The 22,366-nt window shown below is 43.6% G+C and overlaps 2 protein-coding genes across 5 annotated transcripts; one reads left to right on the forward strand and one right to left on the reverse strand.

Moving 5' to 3' along the window:
• The first annotated feature begins 292 nt into the window (after window positions 1-292).
• p3h4 (prolyl 3-hydroxylase family member 4 (inactive)) lies at window positions 293-4,880 on the forward strand. Its single transcript, XM_029508838.1, has 7 exons — window positions 293-823; window positions 1,559-1,708; window positions 1,801-1,972; window positions 2,053-2,181; window positions 2,258-2,403; window positions 2,776-2,859; window positions 3,853-4,880. Exons 1-7 carry the CDS (start codon window positions 383-385, stop codon window positions 4,000-4,002), a joined length of 1,272 nt encoding a protein of 423 aa, XP_029364698.1. The 5' UTR covers window positions 293-382; the 3' UTR covers window positions 4,003-4,880.
• Window positions 4,881-6,659: 1,779 nt separating this feature from the next.
• On the reverse strand, window positions 6,660-21,308 carry LOC115047734 (disintegrin and metalloproteinase domain-containing protein 11-like). 4 transcript variants are annotated; one of them, XM_029508861.1, is made up of 25 exons: window positions 20,841-21,308; window positions 19,934-20,124; window positions 17,711-17,787; window positions 17,265-17,331; window positions 15,453-15,535; window positions 15,304-15,367; window positions 15,115-15,178; window positions 14,770-14,951; window positions 13,947-14,018; window positions 13,573-13,739; window positions 13,351-13,435; window positions 12,773-12,863; window positions 12,258-12,309; window positions 11,661-11,760; window positions 11,358-11,429; window positions 11,150-11,242; window positions 10,853-10,933; window positions 10,702-10,752; window positions 10,558-10,621; window positions 10,322-10,427; window positions 9,948-10,067; window positions 9,688-9,856; window positions 9,211-9,322; window positions 8,278-8,368; window positions 6,660-7,100 (listed from the first exon to the last, which is right to left on the reverse strand). In XM_029508861.1, the coding sequence occupies exons 1-25, from the start codon at window positions 20,899-20,901 to the stop codon at window positions 7,052-7,054; spliced, it is 2,364 nt and encodes a 787-aa protein (XP_029364721.1). In that variant the 5' UTR covers window positions 20,902-21,308; the 3' UTR covers window positions 6,660-7,051. The 4 variants fall into 4 exon arrangements, with proteins under 4 accessions (XP_029364721.1, XP_029364723.1, XP_029364722.1 ...); XM_029508863.1 differs by lacking the exon at window positions 8,278-8,368; XM_029508862.1 differs by lacking the exons at window positions 6,660-7,100; window positions 8,278-8,368 and adding an exon at window positions 8,706-8,849.
• Between the last annotated feature and the right edge of the window lie 1,058 nt (window positions 21,309-22,366).

A 22,366-nucleotide genomic window follows, 5' to 3' on the forward strand; every position in this document is an offset into this window, starting at 1 on the left:
ATGCAAGCTCAAATGTTTTTTTTTTAATCCTGACATGGCTCTTTTTACCATTTAGTATAGACCACTATATGTTTGCATCACCTTGCTTTATTGTTTTTAATCTTGGGGGAAAAAACTATTTTTAGCACACAATAAATTCGTATAAATAAAAGAATCACTGTGTGCTCTCTTCTGGGTTCAGTTTTGATGGGTTCATTGTGTGGGAAGTTTGGTGCTTTTATTGTGAAAGTCGTGAGCAGACGTTCTCATTTAATGCATCCAGCTCCACAACACCTTCGCAGCCTACGTGCAGGCAGACATGAGCAATCCCTGGTAGAGAAGGAGGAAGCTTCAGATCCATTCAAAAACACGTAGACTCCTGCCGGAGCCGGTGGAGGAGACGATGCTCCTGAAAAGCCTGTGCCTGGCCCTCCTCGTCCCGGTCCTGGTGGAGGCTCAGTATGAGAAGTACAGCTTCAAGAGCTTCCCTCAGGAGGACATCATGCCGCTGGCGTCCGCCTACGGTTACGCGCTGGAGCAGTACGCGGCGCAGAACTGGAGAGAGAGCATCAAGTTCCTGGAGCTCAGCCTGCGGCTCCACCGGCTGCTGCGGGACAGCGAGGCTTTCTGCGGCCGCAACTGCAGCTCCGTGAGCCGGGACGACGACGCGCAGTCCGCCGACGGCAGCCTGCGCGTCGTGCGCCACATCCTCCTCAGAGCTGCGTGCCTCAAAAAGTGCAAGGCGGGGTTTCCAGTGTTCAGTCTCGCCTACCCTCGCAGGGATTTACTGGAGGACTTCGACAAAAGGACACCTTACCGGTACATACAGTATGCGTACTACCAGGTGAGGCCGGGGTCTGGATATGTGGAGGGGAAAGAAGCGTAGGCCCGACTCTGAGGTCTACGTTTACACCAAACACAGAAAACCAGCGAGTGTGACTCAGAGATCAGGTAGAGCAGAAAGGTACAGTAGATCACGTCAGCCCACTTAGAAAGAACACACTTCACACACAATCACGCAACAAAAGCGTCTGACCGACTGTCCAGCTCAGAGAGCTGCTTTGTTGCGCCCTCCTGTCGTGTGCCACGTCTCTTCCAGCGTCCCCCCCACCTTCACAACAATCCCCTCATTCTCCTGTCTGAGGAGGAAACACACCGAGCTGGAGTTTTTCTGGGTCACATCCAGCATGCTGTGATCTCCACGTTGTTCAGGCGACTTCAGTTTGAAGCTAGTGATTGAATGGAGAGAAGAGGAAGCTTCAGCAACTCTTTAGCTCAACATCATGACTGCGCTGCTGACTTCTTCACTTCAAAACATCCTGCTAAAACATTAAACATTAAAGAATAAAAGGTTTATGAAGGGCAGCGTTGGCTAAATCTGACCTCTTCTTCATTTCTGTCGTTTGTTTTTAATGTTTGAATGTGAGGGGTTGCAACCAAGAAGCCTGGCATCTTTAATTTACATCTGGGAGTGAAGGGGTCAAAGGTCACGCTCTCCACTGAGCAGTAGCCCTGACAGGAGCTGCTAAATTCCCGTCAAACTGTGACATCCATTGGAACTCTGTGTGTTCTTGAACAGCTCAATAACGTGGAGAAAGCCGTGGCGGCAGCTCACACCTTCCTGAAGAAGAACCCAACCGACCCACACCTGACCAAGAACATGAACTACTACAAGACGCTGTTCGACGTGGAGGAATACTTCGTCGACCACGAGGAGCAGCCGTACGAAGTTCGTAACTCGGCGTTTCCATCTTTCCGTGCCGTGCCAGATGAAGACGAGCTGTTTAAGAGGTAACCTGTCAACAACTCTTTGTTTCTTAGAGCGTGTTCCTGAAGAGCGTGACGCTGTACAACAGTGGGGACTTCAGTGCCAGCGCCCGGCACATGGAGCAGGCCATCACACAGTACTACGAAATATACAGCCTGTGCTCGGCGGGCTGCGAGGGCTCCTATGAGATCCTGGAGTTCAAGGACTTTTATCCCACGCTGGCAGGTGAGCAGAGGGCAGTTTGAGCAGATCTGCAGTCCATCTTGGTTCACTGACGAGGAATTTTTTTTGGCTCGCTCGCTCAGATCTGTACACAGATGTGCTGAAATGTAAGGTGAAATGCGAGGAGCACCTGACACCCAGCGTGGGAGGCTTCTTCGTGGAGAAGTTTGTCGCCACCATGTATCACTACCTCCAGTTTTCCTATTATAAACGTATGTATCACTCTTGACGTAGCCATGTTATGCCACGCCTTGAAGTGACTTTACTGGTCTTGTTGCTCCTTTACAGTGAATGATGTGAAGAACGCGGCTCCGTGCGCAGCCAGTTACATGTTGTTTGACCCCAAAGACCAGGTGATGCAGCAAAACGTTGCGTACTATCGTTTCTACCGTGAGCAGTGGGGCCTCAAGGATGGCGACTTTCTGCCTCGGACTGTGAGTGAACACTTCACGTTTAGAGGCAACAGAAAGTGAAGTAGAAAAATATGACAACACAAAGTGTTCTTGGCGAGAACAGCAACACAATCTCGAGGTGGTAATTAAAAACTCGTATACCTTTTTCACTTGGTGTTGAGGTGGCAGCAGCTTTGCATTGACCTGACTTGACCCATAAACCTTTTTGTTTTGAAACTTCCCAACTTTCATGTATATTTGTCAGTGTAAATACTTTAAATCTTCCAAAAAGGCAGAGAAAATATGAAAAAAGGCCAAAATTACCGCTGCTGTGTCATAAAACCTGCTGAAAGCTGCTCTGCTCTGATACTGATCTGGCTCAGCTGAGCTGCTAATTATACACTGGTCTTTCAGGAAGCCCTGAAGTATTTTAACGAGACCACCAAACAGAAGGAGATGCTGGAGTTTGCACTGAACTACCTACAAACAGAGGACGAGGTACGTTGCTAATGTTAAAAATCCAAATAAGCAGCAAGTGTTTTAGTTTGGACATCATGGTGATACTGGCTGCCAAGAAGTCCAGCTGAAGTCAACGTAGTTGTTTTGCAATCAAACACATTGTCGGTTATTTCTTTAGGATCATGAAACAAAATATAGAATTGCATTTTTTAATCTGCAGATATATACTGCAGCAGGAAAAAAAAAAGTCATTCAATTTCAGTCTCAAAGGGAACTATAAGTGGTTCAACACAGGCGGATAATAATCCCGAAGTCAGCGTTCTACATCAGTAATGCCTTAAGTCTGCTAATGTTAGCACCACAACCGAGCAAAAGGTGCTTTTATGGTTGCAATGTGCATTTTTTATTTTAGAGATTGTGTTGGTTTTGTTGTCATGATTAGTTGGTAAGAGAATTTTGCACAGATTAAATTCACCTTAGTTACGAAAGGTGTTTGTATGTTTGTTTGTTTTTTTTTTATATACCAAGTTGTATCTAGCTTTGCTGATACCATCAGATGAGGTTTTCAGATATCCATCCTTGACTTTTAACTGCACAAACAAAATTCCTCCAAACTATTATGTTCTGGGATGGCAACAGCGCCCCCCCCCCCTCCTCCACCTTAAGATATTTGTAGATGTATGTTTTTACTTTGAAGGGGTAAACTAAATGCAAGCTTGCGGCTGTTAAGGTTTATGGGAAAGTGTGAGGATGAAAGGGGAGAGAGAGAGCAAAGAAGAGAAAGCAGGGTGGGGGCTGTGTTTTCCACCAGCAGTGTGTGGTATGTGGCTGGGAAGTGTTGGCCGCTGGGGCTGTGCCACATCTATTTAACTCAGGTCAGGAAAGTTGAGGGGGTGCTGTGAGAGTTTGAGCTGAATAACAGCGTGCCAAATGTGAGATTTACAGGCCGAAGGAGGAAATAGTATCAGTTTTGCCAGAAAGAACTAAGGTAGTAAAATGCTTGCTTACCTCAGTGTTTTATTTGACTTTCAGGGTGTGGTAAGTCCAGAAGAAATAGCCACCTCTCGCTCAGAGCACCAAGATGCTGAGTTTGAGGGGATGGGAGACTACGAGGAGTCGTTCTTAGCTGAATGGTGGCAAGAACCCAAAACAAAGTGGGATACTGGAGAGGTAGCTGATTGACATCTGACCTGGGAACAGAAGGCGTCCTCATCCAGCTCTGTCCCACCTGTCATGACATCATACCATAGACCGCCGGCCTCCTCTCGTACAGACCAACACTCTCATCAGTATTCAGCAGAAAAAGCACAACAGCACACGACTGTTGTCTTTCGTCCAACTGAAAAATAAAAAGGACAAATTTAACCGTCATGTCGATCGAGAGCAGAGATTGACATATCCTGTCTTGGCTGTCATCAGCCTTTTAAAACTGTTATTTTAATAACGAATCGTTGGCCTGTATGCCAATACTTCACGATGAATTTTTTTTTTTTTTTAAACAGTTTTTATTTAATGAAAGCTGAATGCCTCTGTGCTGCGGTATGAGGAGTTTGACATGTAATTTTTCTTATGCTGAGCAGTCTTTGTCAATGACCAATTGGATTGTTGTTGTTATAATAATTTGGTCATAAATAATATTTTAATATACTTATTTTGATTTTGTCACTCAATATCAATGAGATCAGTAATATGCATCATAGTGGTGTTAAAGTGATTACATGATTAACTGGGGTGATAGTTGAATATTTATGTCCAAAATGTCTAAAAGTTCACGTTTCTCCATTGCGAGGCCTTCAGGTTGAGTCTGGAAAATACAGTTTTCTGACAAATAGAAAAGAAAAATGTAATTATTTATATAAAAAAAAAAAACAGAACAAAAAACTGCATCACAATGTCCCGTTGGAGTAAATCTGATAGTAGATAGAGCAAACTGACAATGTTAAAGTTTTACACAATTCTGCCCTTAAGCCACTTTACACCACGTAATCAAAGAAACATGAACATGTCTACAAATGATTTGCATAAGCAGAGCACTAAAGTCTAAAAAAAACAGATATAGAAATATATATATATATAATAATAAATACCAGCACAAAAAGACAAGGAAATGTGAACATAGAAGGTGTGATTTAATGTTTTGGTGTTTTATTTTCAGTCATTTCAATCCACCTACAAGCCTTAGTTGAGTTCCATCGTTTTGTCTCAGTTCAAAAATATTGGGTGAGATGCATCTAATTTTCTCTCCACCCCACTCAATTGCAAGCCGGTTGTATGTGATACCAACTTGTACATGTTGTAAGAACCATAGTGCATCTGCCGTAGTGCAAAGCTCAAACAGACCAAACTGACCAAACTCATTTCCAGCAGGGATCGTTACAAAGTCTCTGGGCTGTGGCTTTCACCCAGGGCTCGGGGCTATCAACAAATGTACAAAGGATCCATGACGTTTTAGCGATCGCTGGAATGACAGGAGAGATGGCAAGACAGCTGGCTGTGCTGCAGTGCAGCATTTAAAGACGCACGGATGGCACTGAGCACAGGAGAGATTTTCAGATGCATCTCAAGGGACCGATAGCTATACATTTGCTGAAAAGACAAAACTCACTCAATTTTAACATAGCTTTGAATAAATCTTCATATAGTGCATTTAACATTCAGTATATCTTGAACATATTTACAAATAGGTGTGCATACAGTTGGCTAGTGCTCATTTTCTGTAGATACGACATAAAAACAGTTGAATTCTTTCTTAACCTGCTGCCTTTATGGTGGCATGGCTGCACCGCACAATAGTTTGTAGAAACGAATGATCTTCTAGAGGTAAAAACCTGCCTATCTACCTGTGATAGGAGGAGTGTTAAGGTGTACATGGACACAAACTGCCCCTAACAATAATGTAAACACACGTACATTCTTTTTTTTTTTCTTAAAAATCTCTCACATCCGTACATTCCCTTGTGCAACAGAAACACACATTAAACTTCCTAAATGTACAAACTTTGGGCCTAAAAGGTGTGAGCACACACACGGAGGGATATTGTGGAATGTATGTTGGTCGACCTGTGGTAGGAAACACAAAGTTACGGTCTCTGCTTCAAAGTTCAGTGTTGAAAATGATCCCAAAACCATATCACCTAGCTTCCCCATTTAGTACCTGAAAACTTTTTCTGAGGGGTGGGTGGGGGGCGGCAGTTCACACACCGAGTTTAGCACAAATAACAATGCTCAGAAACACCATTGTCTTATATGATCATTACTCCTCCCCCAGTCTCTTTGGAAAACATGCTAATATTAGTTCACTGTGTGATTTCTCTTCGGATATGTCCATCATGTCAGATCATTGTCAAAACTGTGAGATCCACCTTGTCAAGGGCTGGCCTTGGAAGAACTGAGCCTCGGGTCCTTCTCTAATAAAGAAGAAAACTATCCAGCTCCTGTTAGATCTTTGTCAATCTGCGCTCCAGTCCAGCATTCCGCTGTAACTCCGGCGGTGGCCAGGTAAGATTGGGCAGGCAGGCAAGCATTGAAAGACAAGTCTCGTATGAAATTGGTCCACCGTTGATATGTTCTTTATCAGACTGGCATGTGAGGAAAATTGGTACACAGACACCAAAACACACTCTTAGAGCCACTGGACTGGAGGAAGACCCCGGTGTCTCCCACAGGGAGAGCCACCTGCTCGCTTTAGGTTTTGGCCTGGACACAATTTTCAGTGGCCAGCTGGCAGCAGTCATACAAGTATGAGTTGGCTGGTGAGAGGTGAGAGGAGCTCCACAGGCCCACAGGAGGGCAGAGGACAGACTACAGGACCAGACGGGGAGTGTGGAGGACACAATCGGAAGAGGTTTGGAGAGATTTTGGGACAGGAGTGGAAGACTTTTTTTTTTTTTTTTTGTTCCCCTCTTCTCTGACGTTGAAATGACACAGTGCAAGGAGGAAGACAGGACATAGAGAGATAAGCACATAAAGACGTCTTAACCGCCACCAGATCTGAAAGAAGAGAAAAACACAGGTCAGGAAAGTAGGAAAACAGACGACATGCATAGATGACAGAGGATGAGGATGCTTGAAAATGGATCTTCTTAACGAGGTAGGAAATTTTAAAGAATGAAGCATGAAAGCATTAAAAGAGAGTGATGCTGTATTAAAAAGTGTCAGATTGTGGATGACTGTATAAGTAGTCAATCTGAGGGGAGGACAGGAAAGATGGAGGGGGGTGGGATGTTTTTCTTCACAGACAGGACATCAGATGGTTGTTATACCTTCCCCTCCGAATGTTTCTGCATCATTTCAGCACAAATTGAGAGAAAAAAACAAAATGTCAATACTTGTCAATGAAGCATATTATAAAACTGATCAGCTTGAATACAACTCAGATAAATGCGTGTCAACAGTACAGCTGTGCAACAAAAGATCGTTCATTCTCCAGTTATAGTTAAAGTAGAAGCAGAATTTGATATAAAATGGAATATAAAACACAAATTAATGTTTGAATAATTTTCTGTCACATTGGATTCACAATTGTACCATAATTCAGATTTTAGAAATAAAACATGAATCAAATAATGACTCAGTCATTCAATCCATTATTCATCAACCAGGCCTTTCCAAAATATTTCTTGCCAAATTGTAGTGGTGGAATTACATTCAGCAGCTCTACAGCAGTCATGGCTCTGACCATCTCAAGCCCATAGAGCGTCGCAGGGCATTTCACCAGACACTACTCTACAACAGAGGGCTGAGTGGGAAAAAGAAATCTTGCTGCTCACAGGTCATGCAAACATGCAGACACTTAACGTCTCACCCTAAAAGGACCGACTGTATGTCAAAAGTCTTTAAAAATGCAGTCTTTCAATTAGCATCAGCCCCAAACATGAATGAGCCTAAGTGAGAATTGGTGGGAGCAGTCCTTTTAGGTCAGAACATAAGGTGTGAACAATAGCCAGCAAACACCGAACCAGCAGCGCAGAAGATGCACCGCAGCGAGTGCATTTAAGGATTCTGTCTACAGGAGAAAGACTACAGGCTAAAACAGCACCATAGGGAAAACCTAAAAAGAGCTTGCTGTGTTTATGTCGTGGGGGAGGGACTTTCAGACGTGGCACCAGTGGAGTTAAGGGAGATCAGCTCTGATGGTCGTGGGAGAGTTGCTGATATGGTTCCTATCCTACACTAAATAAATGCTGGATTAGTAAACGTGGGGAGGGGAAGGAAAGGTGCAGGATGGAGCTCATAGTTTATAGACAGATTTGATCAAAGTAAATAAAACAAATCGGTGTCAATATGGATATAAAATGACAAAAGCAGTTCAAGCATTAGCACGTCTCAGACTTGACTCCCCATTTCCCTTCCCTGTGTCACAAACGGGCATCTATTTCAGAGGTGTGAGAGTGGGAGGGGCAGGGGGTCCTTTCGGTGGAAGCAGACAGGTACACAAAGGCATGCCAGAGCTCTTACTTAAATCCCCATCCTGTTCCCCCTAGGACTATAGCTGCCAGGAGAATAGCACCTGCGATGGACCCTATTATGATATTGGTGCCACTTGGACCTGCGCAGAGGAAGGAGGGGTGAGGGAAGGGTGTGGAGGAGGAGGAGGAGGAAGAGGAGGGGTAGAAACAAAACAACACCACTAAAAAAAACACACTTCAGAAGACAGCATCAACACGGTACATCAACAACATCCACCAGAGAAAGGCAGACAGAGAAAGAGGAAGATGATGGGATAACTGCAGACAGATAAGAGATGAAGGGCAAAGAGGAGGACACCGGCACGTGGGGTCGATGCGGGAGAACGGGCGGGTGAGCAAGGGAGGTCAGCGAGACAAGTTACCAAAAAAAAAAAAAGGAAAAATGAAGGAGAGAGTATTTTATTACTTTGTTCTCATTCTCCCTCTCCTGCTCTTTCAGCTGGACACCCTCTTGCTCAGGGTGGCTTTGGCTTTTTTGGCCCTAAGAGAGCAGCTGCTCAATATCTCTGTGTCATTGGCAGACTGCAAGAAAGTAAGGAAGACACTTGAAGATGAGAGTGCCTGAAAGACATACATCACCAGCACAGACAGACACAGACACAGACACAGACACACACACACACACACACACACACACACACACATCAACATACTGTGCATGCACATGGATGGAAAAACATGTCAACACCCTCCCCAATACTGAAAAACAAGACGCAGCAGGAAGAGAAACACTGTATGGCCTAAATATTGACGTTAATGTTCTCACAACGATCAGGTGAACTGTTCTTTGTGCTTGAGGGAAAGATGCTGTGCTCTGTTTCATTACATAAAGAAGCTACAGGGATGATGGGAAGAAAAATGAGGGGGATATGAGAGGTGGACAGAAAAGAGACACGTGTGGAGTTTCAGAGCCGCTATGGACCTTTTTTTTCGGGGCCTGTCGGGACTGTGGGCTCGGGGATGGGATCAAAGACGCTGCAGTCCTTCCCCGTGTAGTCTCTGTCACAGATACACTTCACCTCATTACTGCAGGTCTGTTAGTAAGAGATTTAGATTAAAATTTCATGCAATGCCTGCTAGTAGACAAAGATGAGCAGAAGTCAAAAACATCCGTGAGTTAAAACAGAGTGATTTCAACTTCAGTACTGAAGACATAGTTCAATCTTTTATATAATATCTATCATGGTTAAATATAATAATTTAATTTCTTTTATAATATAAATAACATTTATATGTCTACACATCTTTTAGCATGTAAATGCTGCAGCAGACAGAGAGAAAGAATAAAGCTTTGTTATAAAAATAACAGCTATATTTAAATGTAAAGCAGGTCCTATAGGTATATTATAGATAGTAAAATGCTTTTGAAACATCAGTAATCATGATTTTGTTTTTTTACCCCATGGTCAGAGCAGATCCGTCCAAAATTGGATCCTGCACAAGTGCTGAGGTTGAATGCTGCCATAGGGAGGCAGCGTCGCTCCAAACACATCATGTTGGGGCCGCAGGGAGTGCCATCCTCCACATAGCCCAGATCAGAGCCATCCTCTAGCAGAGCATGGCCGCCTCTGAGTGAAACATCAGAGGGGTAGGGTGAACAGGTTTAGGGACACAGCAATCAAACTTTTATATTACGTTGTTTCTAGCAAGATCAGCTACCTGCAGTCCAAGTACTTTCCCTGATGGTAGAGGGTGAAGCTGGTCACCTCACCCTGCAGATCTCCAAACTTTGGCTTCATTGTCACATTGGCACAAAACAAGAAGCCACAAAACACATCCCTGAAACAGAAACGTGAACACAAACTTGGGTTTATATATTGATATTCCAAAGTCAACTGGCCAATTTTACATAAAAACACACTGCTTTCTGCATTTTTGTTCAGATTTGAAGAGGTAGCTGAGAGGCAATTCAGACTCAAACTCAAGCCATTGAGCACTTGCTTAAGTTGAGCCAGCCCAGTTTTGCACATTATTGTCATTGTTTTACAACAGTGCCAGTAAAAGGGAAAAAGGGAAAGCGATACAAAACTCACTGCTTGTTGCATTGTAGCCAGCCCTGGCCTTCAGGGCCTGGACCACAGTTGCCTTTTTCTGTCCCTTCAGCATTCAGCTTCTCATAACAAAACCTGTCTGCGGCGTCTGGGAGGGCAAATAACCATAATTATATTATGTTAATATTATAGATTGAGACTGCTGCCAAACTGGGTCGGATAGTAAATTCATAAAACTTGCATGCTTCCTTGTAAAAGAGAAGGCAGTGTATACTCACTGTAACCCCAGAGTCCCTTACACTGGCCCTCACGAGTTCTGCATCGTCCACTGTAACATCGGCCCTGAAGAGATGAACGATAATTATCACGCATGTGTGAGAGTGAGCTGCAGGCTGGAGAACAAGCCCCAAACCAGCCCTTACCTGACTGTTATCACACATGTAGCCATCCAGTTTGTGGACATTATGAGGACACTGCACCAAAAAAAAAAAAAAATAAAAAAATGTTCATAAAGGATTGGATGTGCAAATGGAACTTACAATTTTTGTCCATTGTTTCACACACTCAACTTACTTGGCTGGAGTCTCCAGTGCAGGTTTCAGGGATATCACAGTCATTCACAGCATCACGACACACCACGCCTCTCCGCTCATACTATGGCACATCATCAAAAGGCATTACCATTAAATATGACAATATTAGGTTGTTTTTTTGTTTTTTTAAATATCAATGTTGAGGATGAAGTTACGTATATGAGACTGGAAGCCAAATGTGTTGTTTGATCCAAAGAGGTATCTTGATCCTTGCAGAAATTACATTGTCATAGTCAGAGGATTTGCATGACTCAATGCAAAAAAAAGGGCAACTCACCTTGCAGCCACTGCAGCAGAGCCCATTGCTGCACATGGCATCATGGGTAAGTGTGCACTTTTTACAGCAAGCTCCTCCACTCCGGGCACATTCCTGCAGGCACACACATGAATAGATGCCATTAGCTCAGAGACAGACAGAGCATGGTGATGCTGCCCATCTGAGGCAGATCTGGCTTTCATGCTGTGATATCCAAATGGCTACTCACCACCTGGGATCCACAATCACACTCTTCCCCTGGCTCAACAAAGCCGTTCCCACACTCAGGAGGGTCCAGCAGCTGAGAGATGCACAGGGACATATAGGGACACATATAAGCACATATGTAAGTGGGAGACAGATGGACAAGACATGCGTCCATGTGTGTGTAATGTAGGAGGTTGCTTTCTGTAACTTTGGTCCTATAAGTAAACATGTTCTTCTGTAAATTAGGATAATCAATGAGTTCATTAATAGTGATACTCAGAGGCGGCTCCCATTACCACGTCCTACAGCCCCACATGGTCCTCACCTTGTTGGGCTTGTTGAAGAGGCAGCTCCCTCCCCCCTGGAGCAAGAACTGGATGTACTCGTCAACACTGCAGCGAGAAAACTTTCTGGGCAGATAGTATCTGTGTTCATAAACACAAACAAAGACACACACACACAAAGATCGAGTACAGGACATGATAGAGAAAATAAAATAATAAACAGCACAATGTATTTGTGCCAGTAAGAAATGCCAGCACTGCTGTGGGTGTCTGTGCTATCACTTTGAAATCTGATAGAAATGTTACCATCTGTAGAAATATATTACTCAAATAAATAATTGAAATCTTTGTTGTTACATCTAGTAAGGAAAGCCTAATCCAAATAACTAAAAGATTAAATACTTTTACGTCACCATTAATATTTCTTTCATAGTGGTGTGCGTGCTGATATCTGAACAAATTTGCTTAATGCATCAAAAACAAGCTTTGATCATCACCTCTTCAGCACATTGTAATGAAAGTCAAAGCAGTTACAGATGTTTAATATTCTAATTGAGAGAAATAAACTTAAACAGCCCTGCGGTGGGGCCAACAACAAGGAGGCCATGTTAAATGTGTGGTTTTTGTTGGAGTCTTACCCCGTGTCTTCCATGATACAGCCCAACCAGGCATCTGGGCACCTGCAGTCCCCTGTGAAGAGGAAGAGGAGGAGGACACAGAAGGGAGTGGGAGAAAAGTGATGTAAGTGAAGTAGAAATCAAGCATAATGCCATATGTTGGAAAAACAGCTTTGTGAGCAACAATGAAGAAAGCCTCCGAAAGTGACAGAGGTATATGTTGCGTGCTCTGAGGCCTTGCCCTGACATTCAATGAAGGACCTGATGGCTCTCCAAACGTCAATCACAAGGCCCATTGTCCAGCAGCAACACTCTTACCCCCGCCCCCTTCTTGGATATAGGTGACTGCTGGATGTGGATACCAATGCAGAGCCAATGACCACAGTTAACTGTCCCGCCACTCACTTGCACAGCTATCAATTGATCGTTCCCACACTGATCTGCCGCTCCCTGCTTTGTTGATTTATTCAAGGGATAGAGATGGATCTCTCCATCCCACCAACCTGTGCTTTAAAGCTCTTCCAGTTGTTTCTTACCTGCAGAATTGCGGGCGTTATTCCACCTCATCCCGATGTTCTGGCCAAGACTCTGGCACAAAGTAATGGCCATTGCTCCAACATTCCCATACTGAAAGAAAACATATAAAAATAATATAAATCCATATTATGGGGCAGATTTATTGTGAGATGGGAACACTACTATTAAATCTTCAGCGTAACTTGATTTGCACTAAGAGGAACGGGGAGAATTGGCCCGGCTCTCTGTGAACAACGCACACACAAAATGTGATGTCATGTGCATAACCATCTCCTTGCTCTGGCTTGATATTTAGTCAGATACAATAGCAGTATAAATTGTGTTGCAATAAAATGGGAATTAAACTTGGCTCTGTTAGTCCAGACCTTAAACTATTTGTTTTAAATGGGCTCAACTTTTTTTTTTAAGTAATTACATTTAGTTTTACCAATAAAGGGTACATTTTTTTATTTGTGTGAAGCAATAATAATAAGTAAATTAAATTTACTAACTTTACTTAAACCATGATTAATCCTGACTTGTCTAAATGAATCCTCCTAATGCAAAAGTGAGTGGAGGCTTTTTAGTTTGTCCTCACCTCGTTGATTCCTCCTCCCCTGCTTAGAGAACACACTCCTCCTGTGTAGGCTGTCCCACTGCGGCTGCTATGAAATGTACGCCCTCTGCGGTACGCAAAGGAAAAGAAAAGAAAAGAAAAAAAAAAACAAATAAATAAAAGCAAGGAATAATTTTAATTAAAATCTCAACCAGCATCCAAATATCATCAAGACATAATTTGGTTTAAATGAGATTTTCTTACGAGAAAAGATGGACAACATCACTCTGGTCTTTGATGTTATCCTTCCTGTACTTCATGAAGTTCTGCAGTGTTATCAATGGGTCTTCAACGACCGGCATCATATTTTTAGAGATCCAGGTCTCCATGGCAACCAGCACGATCCTCGTGTTCAGCTGCTCCTTGTAGATCTGGGGACAAAAATGTCCATCAGTCTCCCGCTTCGTTGGCCTGGCACCTGTACTGCAAGCACTGTGCACAAAGAGCTGAGCAATATCTGGGATAAATTATTTCCAAATGTGGAAATGAGCGCGCACACACATTTTCTGACAGGTGGTGGTGTGTGTACATAGAATTTAGCAGGAGGAGGATTATAATCCTACAAAGAAAGCTCTTACCGCATCTGCCATGTTGACCACTGCTTTGGCAAAGTTCTTGGTTTGGCTGCTTGAGCGTCGCAGCTGTACAAACTATGGCAAGACAAAAGCACACAGATGGTGTAAGAGGTGGATTATACTGGCGCACGCACACAAACACATTTGAATATCTATACTGTAAGGACCCTAATCAACACAGGGTGTCATTGTTTTCATTTCTGTGTGTTATGCAAGTTAGGCAAGACTAACCACAACAAAAATAAGCATTTGTTTATGCCAAAGTTGCCTTCCTCTTGTGATGCTGTTATCAGGTAGCACAGTAAAAGCACCAGCTTTGAAGGAGAGGATATTCCTGAGAAACTAGACAAATACCTGTCTTGATCAAATACGCTGACATGATTAATAGTTTGAAGCACATTTAAGTAAACACCCATTTTCTATAGTTTATAGTTGTCTGTAGCTTTAGCTTTATCTCCAGCTTTTTTTGTTTGTTCGTTTTATCCTGGCTTTTTGAAGATAGTTTCCACTGATGTAGGAACATCTACTGTTACAATAACATACTAATGAACTTACCAGTCAGTTCTGTAGTGAAATTAAGCTACATGTTGTCCCTGTGACTTCTAAGTGCAGTTTGGTTTCAGTGCCAATGAAGACGTTCAATGTTTAACCTGTTCCTTTCCACTCCAAATGTTAGCCTTTATTTTCATGAGATTTTTTACATCAGAACAAACTAACAGTAATATACCATAAAAAAAAAAGCACCAATTTGGTAGAACAGCTTCTCTGACCTGAAAATATAAAATTTTCCTGCATAACTTGGCAGCCAAATGTTCTTTTGACCCACCATTTCATTGTCATTGACCACCATCAACTCAATGTATTTGGTCTCAGTCTGCACGGAGGGTTTGCGAACAAATCTCTTGGAGCGCCTCAGCCTCCCAGACACCTGCTGCTCCTTCATTTGGTCCGGCCTGTCATCAGCACCATCACCTCCTCTGCTGTCCCACTCACTGTCTTCTGTACAGTCTGCACAGAGGACGTTTACCGCAAATGTACAATTATGCAATATAAACAGCACCCATGGACTATTAACTAACATTTATTTTAAGATTAGTAAATATTGACATCACCATACGATGTGATGTGATAAATGATTAGTCTGTGCTAGCTAGTGGGTACACTCGTGTACCTTCACAGCCTGATGGGGCAAGTCTGATATCAGGCATCCTGCGGATTAAGTGAGCACCATCCTCCTGCAACAGAATATGTTCAGATGTCATAAATGTGACAAAGTCTGCATCCGGGGAAAAAAAAAAAAAAAAATAAATAAATAAATAAATAAAACTAAAACGTCAGCTCTGATTCAAGGACTATTTACCTTATTGGTCCCATTGAGAACAGGTTCAATCTCATAAGAGAAAAAGCCATCAGAGAACATGCCGCTGAAAACCAACAAAGAGAGCATGAGGTGGAGAGCGGGACAGTGGAAATGTCTTTAGAACCAGCTAAAGGTAGAATCAGGCTCACCACAGGCCATGGCAGGTAGAAACAGCTGCCCAGGACTCTGGTAAACCCCTTAACCTTCCCTGGTAGTAGCAGTGCTCCCCTCCCTGTGGAGATAACATATCCATGTTTCATCAGTCATTACTGACACACTTCCTGCCTCACCAGGTATGATGATAGGTCACATCCAAGGACAAACCTCTCACACTTATTGTGCGTATTGGAATACCGTCTTCCCCTAACTCCGCCTTGGCATCTATGGAACTGTATGTGACCTGCTTGTGTCCTCCACTGACAACAACCATAGAGGTCGACTCAGCACGAGGATCTCTTCAATAAATCAACGCTCATCTTGCCCACACAGTTAGATCCGAGGATTCAACATGGAGTAATTGTGGTAAAGGTGAGCTTCAATTGAGAGATACAAGGCGAGAGCACACCTAGACTACTGCAGCAGAGCCCTGGCTTTAATCTCCTGCAAGCTGAACAAGGTCATGGCAGTGAAGACAAACCAACAGGAGAGCGGAGAAAAGTGAGATAGGCTGGTTTCACCTGGATCACATTCAGTTCAGCAGGTGTCTCAGATTGACAAAACAACGCCTCAAACGCCTTAGTGCTCTGAACGAAAACAAAGGGGTTTTGACGACAAAGCTCTGGCTGGTGACGCACTGCCCTGAATGCATCACGCCTGTTGTGTCCAGCAGTGGTGGCAGTGGCAGCAGCAGAGGCGTCATGTGAGGCCTCCGTCCAGCTGAGCGACAATCTGGCCTGACTACAGGTCTCCATCCCCGGCTCTGCAAGCCGCCCCCGGCCCCCATCGCTCATACAACACACATACACCCGCAAAATGACTCCTCCCTGATTCCAAACATTGTCTTTGCCTTTGTAATAACTGGCATTTTACTCTCCATTTTCCCTCCTCATCCTCTCTCACTGGTTTTGCTCTTCCCTCCCTCTCAGTGTTCTTTCATTCTCTTCGATGCCAAGAACTAAATGACACTGCTGAGCTGACTGGTTTCTATGGAAACAGGCTTGTGATTGGTCAGGAGGACCGAGCGAGAGTTTGGAGCGATTGTGGGTGGGGACATTGAGTGCTGCTTGGGTAAGGTGGGTGGCAATTTGGGAGGGAGGGGTGGGGGGGGGGGGTCAGTAAGTGGCACACTTGCAGAAGGAACAAAAAAATAAATAAATAAATAAATAAAAAATACTAGCCTTCCCTCTTTGCTTTCAGACTGCAGTGACATTCCTCTAGTCAGCCCTGACAAGCACAAATCACATTACATCTCAATGCTTTCATTAATTTCTCAATTATGTCTTGAAGACCAAGATGCTGACTTTACACCGCAGCCTTTTCTTTTGGCTGAGGCCACGGAGCTAAGACACATCCAATGAATTGAATATGTATAATCCCTACGGTCACAATGCAACACTGCAAAATGCCACTTTTGTAAAAAGATTAAACTGTAAAATATCCAGTATGAAATACAGACAAAAAAAAAAAAAAAAAAAAAAAAAAACAACAACTAACAAAAAGCAGGTCTTTTAGTTCCAAAAATAAAACTTCGGCCACATTACCGTAACATCATAAATTATCTTACACAGTTAGCTCTAAACAATGTGAAGCAATGCATCACACTGATTTCTGGGCCATAAACTCCAGTGTAATCTCTGGAGTGTAATCTCTCAGGCCCGAATGCTTCAATCTCCGGTCTCATCATTAATAATCTGCTTTCTATGGTCAAACAAGTTTACTTTCTAAAAACCAGTCAGAACACACCCTCACCTCACATGCAAAAAAATAAAATAAAATAAAATAAATAAATATTTAAATCTTACCACAGACTGTGAGGGTCGCCCATCCTGGTTGAAGTGCCTCTCCACATAGTCTAAAGACAGGAGGTGGCTGCAAGTAGAAGAGAGACAGCATGAATATCTCCAATGGTATAATTTTTATCAGCATGTAATCAAAAGTGGTTTGATCAGGGTAATTTTCCATCACTTGCTCTCCATGTTAATGCATTTCACAAAGAACAAGTGAACATATTAACATGTGGTGTTAATAAAAATCAGTGGAAACTCATAAACATCCCGCTGTGTGTATCTATGTGTGTGGCACTCCACATCCTGTAGTGTAACATAATAGAGGCACTAAATGCATTTGCTTAAGTGGAGGGAAATGCTAATGAGAACAGCTGCAGTAAATTTAGGGCACCCACTGATATTAGCGTGTAGAGAAAAATTAAAACAAAGCAGATCTCATAATTTTGGACGGTGATACAAACTGGTTCAGCTCCAGGTCTAGCGTGAAGGTGTGTCCAAAGGCTTCCACTTGAAAACAGCTCTGAGCCAAGTGAACAGGCTGAAATAAAAAAAATAAAATAAAAAAAAAAAAAAAAACAGGAAGAGAGACAGATTTGACAGCTCATATATTAAAGTGTAACAAAACAATTGTGCTTCAGCATGTTGCTTTGAAAAAGTGTAATGAATAATTCAATAGAATCAATACTGCGTATGCACTAAAAGCATCTGAGCAGCTGAAATAATATGATTGATATAGTCCTCATTGATCTACAGCAGCTGCCAGCATTCAGGCAGCCATGACCTCAGAGACTTATGGCTGTTTAAGAGCTCAGGTGCAGTTTTGAGATAGAGATGGATGGAAAAAGGCTTGACAGAAGGAGGAGGAGGAGGAGAAAACTTTTACTGGTGTCACTTATATTCAGCCAAGCTGTGCCAAGGTCTCCAACAGAGATCAGCCAGAGGAGAGGAGATAGCAGAAATTTATTTAAGACTAAACAGTGAGTCTCTTCAGCAGCTCTGACTGTGCCGGTGTGGCTTTGATCCAGGCTGCAGTGAGTCACTGGGCTTTTACTCTAAAGCATGTCACTCTCCAGAGATGATGGACAACAGATTTATTTTTTCTGTCCAATGTATTCTGGGTTTCATTTAGCTCATGTGGTGAACACCATCATCAATATCAGGCAGCAGACTCAAAAAATAAATAAAAAAAATAATAAAAACCATCAACATTTATTTTATAGCTTGCTTTGTCAAACTAAAAGAGCCCAAAAGGAACATAACTGATACTATAAAGTAACTTATTTAGTGAAGCCAAATGCTGCTTCGTCTGTTTTCCAAAAAGTTCAGCTCATCTGCTGCTGCTTCTAAATTTCACGGGTTGTTTACTTCAACACGATCATCATTTGTATTTTAATCAATGGACTTTTTTCTATCGGTTGCTGTCTTTGAAGGATGCAGCATCGGTCCTGTTTAAGCCCTTCTTTCCTCCGGGGACAGCAACATTGATCTTAACTACAAGCCTTCAAACTGAAGATTCCAGCGTGCGTAATGAGTCTAATGTATTTTCTCCTAGCAGTTATATGAGCTACATCATATCACCCTGACAGAGAGAGACTGAGGGGGGATGGGGAGCGCTCAAGCCTCTTGGACCAAGCAGTACTTCTCACACAGGCCTGTTTCATAATTAATGGGGACATACTTCAACACACCACTGAATAATGAAGAAGTCAGGAGTTCAGCACGACAGTCAGATGATGGGAGATGATGACTGAATGTTTCAGGACGAGCTTAGCTTTGTGATTTGGGGACGACGGCCACTACAAAGATGAGTGCAAATATTTAAGCAGCTCTTTGATTAACTGTGTATTTTCTGTCATGCTGGATCAACACACAAAGCATGTCAGAAGGTGTTGGTTTCAAAACTTTTTGCCAAATGTGACAACTGGAACGCCAGAGCTTCCCCGTGAACAAATGTCCACAAAAAAAAAAAAAAAGAAACCAACAAAAAACAAAAACAACTCCTCATCTGTCCTGGTTTCATCCAGCTGGCATGACTCCACCGTGGACATTCAGAGGGATTTTCAGAGACTAACTGGGTCAAAATCACAAGAAACCAAAGACTACTGCAAGACACCACCCTGCACTGTCTTCCCGCCTGAGCAGCAGAGAGCCAAGAGCTGCGCTGTTCAACAGACAGAAAAAATGAGGGACCCGTGGAGAGGAAAACAGCCTGGCTTGATACCGTCACACTGCTGTACTTCCACATGGACCTGCTGCAGCTCTACAGTTAGTGAATCCTGCTTAGTAAGGCCGAATACTGAGCACAAGACCTTTGACTCTGGAAGGGGTTGAATTCATTTACCTGGACAATAAGCTTAGACCACCATTTTATGACTTTGGTCGAAGACACCTAATGTATCTAGCTGTTGTATGAGATCATAATGAATTTTCTGATTAAAAAGCTATTCTCGTATTTTGTTCATGAGGGATACTTCCTTTTTAATCAAATTATAGTGAGATTAATCTATTTCTAATTTGGCTAGGTGAGTCCTGAAACTTTGCCAAGGACCCCTGAGAGTCCATGGCCCCCATATCAAGACCACTGGGTTGGGAATTCACAGACATAATGCAGTTCAGTGTGCAAATATATAACTTCTGAAACAAGAGTGAAACAGAAGGCGTTTAATTCCAGACTCAAAAATTACCAAAGTGTCTCCAGTGCTGTTTTTCACCCGGGTATCCAAGTAGTCACGAGCCATTTCCTCCTCTGACTTGATCTGCTGCACCAGCCGCTTTGGATAGGTGACTTCGGTCGCAGGGTCCCTGCCATCCGGCCGCCCCGCCAGAGTGAACCAGTCCCACGTGCCTTCATCCTGCACTGGGCTCCTGTCCTCACCTGCATGTGGCACAAGGACAGTCAGCATGGGCCTGAGGGTGTGCAGTGGGCGTGGCCAGGTGGTGACACACCTGAGCCTGCCTCATTCTGACCTTGTAATGCTTAAATAAGGAGAGCACATTGTAGAAACTGACTGAAAGTGATGCAATTTAAACAGGTCACACCGTAAGCAGTCATGTCACTGGGGTTTCTTTATGATGATGGCAGGGTGACCTAATTTATCACAGCAAGTGATGTTTTGTTACATTTTTGCCTATATTTCTTATAATTGTGTTGGATATAATGAAGTTAGGACAAAAACAAATTAATGAACTTATTATATAGTTTATAGGCTCTGTGGCAGATGTGGTAGATATACATACAGGGACTATACATCTTCACATTTTAGCAGCCTAGCAATCAGTCAGGCAGCAAAACACATTGCCTTGGTGACAAGTTATACCATCTGGCTTTAAGATAAGTGTTGGATAAAACACTCTTGGAAATGTTATGGGTACTTTGGATTCAGGCGATTGGGCTGCTTTGGAAATGTGTTGATGCAGCAAATCTACCGCATCGGAGGAGCTTTAAGGCCACTGGGCTGCCTGCCACAGAGACCCCACTACAATAAAAACCACAGCCTGCACCGAGGGGTTAGAAAAGTGCTGGTGCAAGGAAATGAAAAGGGTGCCCCCGCTCAGGGCTCAGTATCCAAACCCCCTCTCTCTCTCTCTTACCTGAGACTGCAAGCCTCTCGCCCACTGCAGCAAAGACCATGAAGCACCACACCGCCAGCATGATCTTCACATATTCCTCCGGATTACAACATCGAGAGAGCCGCAAAAAATAAATAAATAAATGAAATTGCCACGAACCCGGCCGATGGAGGGGAGGAAGAGCGACCAAAAAGAAAGGAGATCGGAGCAGAGGGAGGCAGAAATGATGGCGAGGATCCAAAGTGATCTGCTAAACATCTGATGATCTGCGTCCTCTCATGGCTCCCCCGCTCTGTGCCGCTGTCTCCCTCCCTCTCTATCGCCCCAATCAGCTCCAGCCGACGCCGCTACGGAGGGTTTCAATTTGCATATCAGAATAATGAAAAATGAAACATTGCCCAGGTGTGAGGCGGATCGATCAGTGGGGAAATAGGGAGGAACGGGAAAGTGCGCACGGCGGATTCATGGCTGTGCGTACGGATGAGCTTGTGTGTGTGTAAAAGCCAATCTGCGGTATGCGGAAGCGAGGAGAAACGCGTTTGGGTCTGCGGAGAGGAGGAGACATGGGACCGTGGTGCCCTCCCTCATCCCGGCAGCCGCCTCCTCCCGTTGCCATGCAGCTGAGCGAAGGGAGAGGATGCTGAGGTGCACGGCCGAGGAGAAGTCCACAGTTCATTCATCGTCTGAATGCGCATGGTGCAGTAGCTCTGACGACTGCATGTCTGCAGAAGATGCAGGTGTGTCGTGCTCCAGCTGACAGACAGACCTGCAGGATATTTTTGTCACTGCAGTTTGTCCTGTAACTACTGCGATTACTGAGGACTATAAGCATAATATATGGCCATAATACTTCCATCACCACAGGTTTAGCCTCAATACTGGAGGCTGCAGCTCCAATTACTGGAGTTGTGTATGAGGGGAGGTCAGCCTGTTTCCCCCTTTTGATATTTCCAAACACTCATTTCCACTTAATGGGAACACTGTGACATTTATCATTTTAAATTGAAGCTTTCAAGAACACAGTGAAAAATGCAACAAAAAAAAAATGTCTATACTGTGTAGGCCTATTTGTTGGCTGGAGGCAGTGCGCTGTTTAATGGGTGATTATGAACTTTGGAAATAAGCAGCATTATTAAGAATCTGAGGATATAGTCAAGCTGGCTATGGGAATTTTAATGCTACCAATGTGTTTCAAAATACTGCGACTACCTCCCCACTGTGACAGGTTCTGTGTGATGTAGGAGTGCAACTGTAAATCTCACAGGACGCAGTTAACTGGTTCCTTGTTCAGAGCCATAAAAACAACGAAGAGCCGAAGTGCTGCTTCAACCCTGTGAGCTTCAGGGTTGGCTTCCTTGATGCAACAGCTCACCAACAACACATCCCACTAATGGAGGCACTGCCAACCCCCTCTGAATATTTCATCCACCGCCTTTGACACTAACAGGGACTGAGACAGTCCCACCCCCCATTACCTTTCAGAAATTAGGCCGGCTGCTTGGATGCTTCATGTCCAAACAGCTCAGTACGACAGGGCCTATCGACTC

This window comes from Echeneis naucrates, chromosome 8 (assembly GCF_900963305.1).
Source record: "Echeneis naucrates chromosome 8, fEcheNa1.1, whole genome shotgun sequence".
NCBI lineage: Eukaryota > Metazoa > Chordata > Actinopteri > Carangiformes > Echeneidae > Echeneis > Echeneis naucrates.

Excerpts from the sequence above, each read along its gene's own strand:
- p3h4 (XM_029508838.1), top strand. The coding sequence starts at position 383 with ATGCTCCTGAAAAGCCTGTGCCTGGCCCTCCTCGTCCCGGTCCTGGTG. Across the intron at positions 1,709-1,800 it reads ACGAGGAGCAGCCGTACGAA|AGCGTGTTCCTGAAGAGCGT; the intron begins GTTCGTAACTCG and ends TTTGTTTCTTAG. Across the intron at positions 2,182-2,257 it reads CCAGTTTTCCTATTATAAAC|TGAATGATGTGAAGAACGCG; the intron begins GTATGTATCACT and ends GCTCCTTTACAG.
- LOC115047734 (XM_029508861.1), bottom strand. The coding sequence starts at position 20,901 with ATGCTGGCGGTGTGGTGCTTCATGGTCTTTGCTGCAGTGGGCGAGAGG. Across the intron at positions 12,310-12,772 it reads TAACGCCCGCAATTCTGCAG|GGGACTGCAGGTGCCCAGAT; the intron begins GTAAGAAACAAC and ends TCCTCTTCACAG. Across the intron at positions 10,934-11,149 it reads TCTGCTGCAGTGGCTGCAAG|TATGAGCGGAGAGGCGTGGT; the intron begins GTGAGTTGCCCT and ends GATGTGCCATAG.